This window comes from Eptatretus burgeri, chromosome 7 (assembly GCF_056783735.1).
Source record: "Eptatretus burgeri isolate ZD-2024b chromosome 7, Ebu_testis_v1, whole genome shotgun sequence".
NCBI classification, from domain to species: Eukaryota; Metazoa; Chordata; class Myxini; order Myxiniformes; family Myxinidae; genus Eptatretus; species Eptatretus burgeri.
In genome coordinates this window covers 98,096,639-98,099,138 of record NC_140967.1, presented here as the reverse complement: position 1 = coordinate 98,099,138, position 2,500 = coordinate 98,096,639, and the positions used below count along the sequence as shown (strand labels likewise).

Sequence of the window (2,500 nt, the reverse complement as noted above, 5' to 3'; positions counted from 1 at the left end):
ATAGTAATATAAAAATAATTTTAAAAACAAACTTTATTTCAATACATAGTTGGTTTGAGAGGAGAGACTAACTGATCTGACTTTCGTTTTTTTTTGATGGAATTTTGAATTTGGCACTACAATCCTGATTCCAGAGTGTCATGGAAGGCCAAACGGTCTATACTATTCCACATTGGCAAAATTGAGCATTGACGAAGAAGAAAAAAACTAATAATAATAAATAATTTTCCAGACCACCATTTGACCTTGACCTGGGAAGGGTATGATGCATATCAAGCGTAAATACACCTTGCTCTCATCTGTCTATGGAGGGAGATCAATTTGATTTTGAAATTTTGAAAATTGAGAGTGCAGGAAGAAGAAAAAAAAATTTTTTCCAAATGGTGGTTTACTACTCGGAGTCTAAAACTCTGTGGTCCCATAAAAATTGGGGGCACTAATTGTAGAAACAAACCCAAAACAGCTATAAGCCTTCCTATCCGATAGGGGGAGGCTTAAATAGGGAACGTGTGTAGGGGCTTAACATGAATTGTGGTCGTGAGTTATGGAGTCAAAGGAAACATGGCCACCATCATAGAATGCTGTCAACCTGGGACATGCACCTGCCTTACATCCAAGGGACAAGTGTATCGATGTTTCTACATTGATGTCACGACGTATAATGTCACCGACAATGTCTTTACCATGCTGTCATAGCAGACCTTTCTGGCTTATTTTAATGGTTCTGTTATGGCATCGCTACGAGTCAGCGAGCCGTGGAAATGAAAGGAAAAACAAAAAAGAGCGTTTTGAACTTTGCATTCATTCCTCGTGGAGCCTGCTTTACTTGGATCTTTGCGGAGAGCTTTTGATTTCATTTACAAAAGACTGGGAGCTTGTTTGAACACGCGCTGGGCTGATGAGACAGCTTAGAGGTATGCACACTCACCCCTAAGCTGTCTAGCCCTGGTTTGAATCCCGATCCAGCTGAACACCGTCATCCTGGTGTTTCACAACAAGGGTGTGTCCAGTCCCTCGGATGGCCATTAAACAGGATACAACAATTTCCATGGAACAAAGCCGATGGAGTGAATGCGATACCTCGAGGAATCTCAGGTTTGTTGAAAGCACTGATGAAGGGAACACAGGAGCTGCCGTCCCCTCCGCACACCCGGCACTTGTCCTCGGCCATGTCCGAACCCAGCTGCCCATTGCATCCGAATGCCTGGACACAAAGGGAAACTTTAAAATCATGTTTTGAAAAGTTCTGTACGAAGAGCCACAAAACTTAAACACGTCTGAACATTTCTTTAACGACCTCTTTTGGTGAAGTGAAGATCTTTTAGATCCCTCCTGTCTGAATGTTTTCCAAAACAAAGAGCTTCCTCCGTTATTTATTTATTTATTTATTTATTTGTTTGTTTTGAAATATTTCCTGAGCATTTCACATTTGTTCCACCACTAGATCTCAAATATGAAGTCGGTTTCCACTTTGTAAAAGGAGAAAGTCCATTGAAGTGATGACATGCCCACACGACGACTCGGCATGCCTTCACCCGAGGCTAACAAGAGACGGGTTCAATAACAAAAGGAAAAACAACAATGTGATCTTTGGTGGTGTGTCCGATATGTGTTACACCAAGTACAGGTTACGGCCATGATCCTGGTGCCGGTTTATTACCTCCGCCGTCGAAGGTGAAGGAGGTTATGTTTTCACCCCTTTCTGGCTGTTTGTTTGTCTGCAGGATATCTCAAAAACTTGTAGACGGATCCGGAAGAAATTTTGTGGACAGGTTGGGTGTGTGACAAGGACGAACTGATTAGATTTTGGTGAAGATCCGGACACTAGAATTATTTAAGTGATTCTTCACCGTTGAGAGATGGGGCTAAAACCAATAAATAGCATAATATCTCAAAAAGTTGTGGACGGATTCGGACGAAACTTGATGGACATATTTGGTGTGTGACAAGCACAAATTGATTCTATTTTGGTGAATATCCTAATCCGGATCTGGATCTGTATACAAGAATTATTTAATTTTTAAAGTGATTCTTCACCATTGAGAGATGGGGCCAAAAGCGATATCTAGCATGATATCTCAAAAATGTATCGGGCCCGATACGTTCTCATGGGATCAGGCATTACGTGGCGGAGGTATGCGCTCCACCGAGTGCCCTTCTCGTATTTGACTTGTTTCGCACAAGTCATTGCAATCAAGAAGAGAAAACCAAAAGCAAAACAAGTGCATCAAAGTCCAGATGCCACCAAAACATATGGACTACTGTTAAACCCACTGTGACGTCACGGTGTTTTGGAAGGTAAAAGGACGGCACATCCACGGTACAGATTTGTGAACCCAGGGAGACACGTACCCTGCAGGTGCCTTGCACACAGACATCCCTCTGGCCAGGCTCGCAGTGAGTCCCGTCGGCTACCTTCTCATCCCACCTGTGGAAGAAGTTCCGCTCCTCCGGCATGCAGTTCAATTCGCATTTGTTTGCAGCTGAAAAACAAACGGTC

The 2,500-nt window shown here is 42.8% G+C and overlaps 1 protein-coding gene across 3 annotated transcripts in view; it reads right to left on the bottom strand.

Annotated features, from left to right (window-relative positions):
- LOC147023872 (papilin-like) overlaps positions 1-2,500 on the bottom strand; it is an 86,791-nt gene that overhangs the window by 62,629 nt on the left and 21,662 nt on the right. For all 3 annotated transcript variants that reach the window (XM_085889760.1, XM_085889759.1, XM_085889758.1), the window contains exons 7-8: positions 2,353-2,483; positions 1,081-1,204 (exon numbers count right to left, since the gene is read on the bottom strand). In XM_085889760.1, the coding sequence (XP_085745886.1) occupies positions 1,081-1,204; positions 2,353-2,483 (255 nt within the window). The remainder of the gene's footprint in view (positions 1-1,080; positions 1,205-2,352; positions 2,484-2,500) is intronic.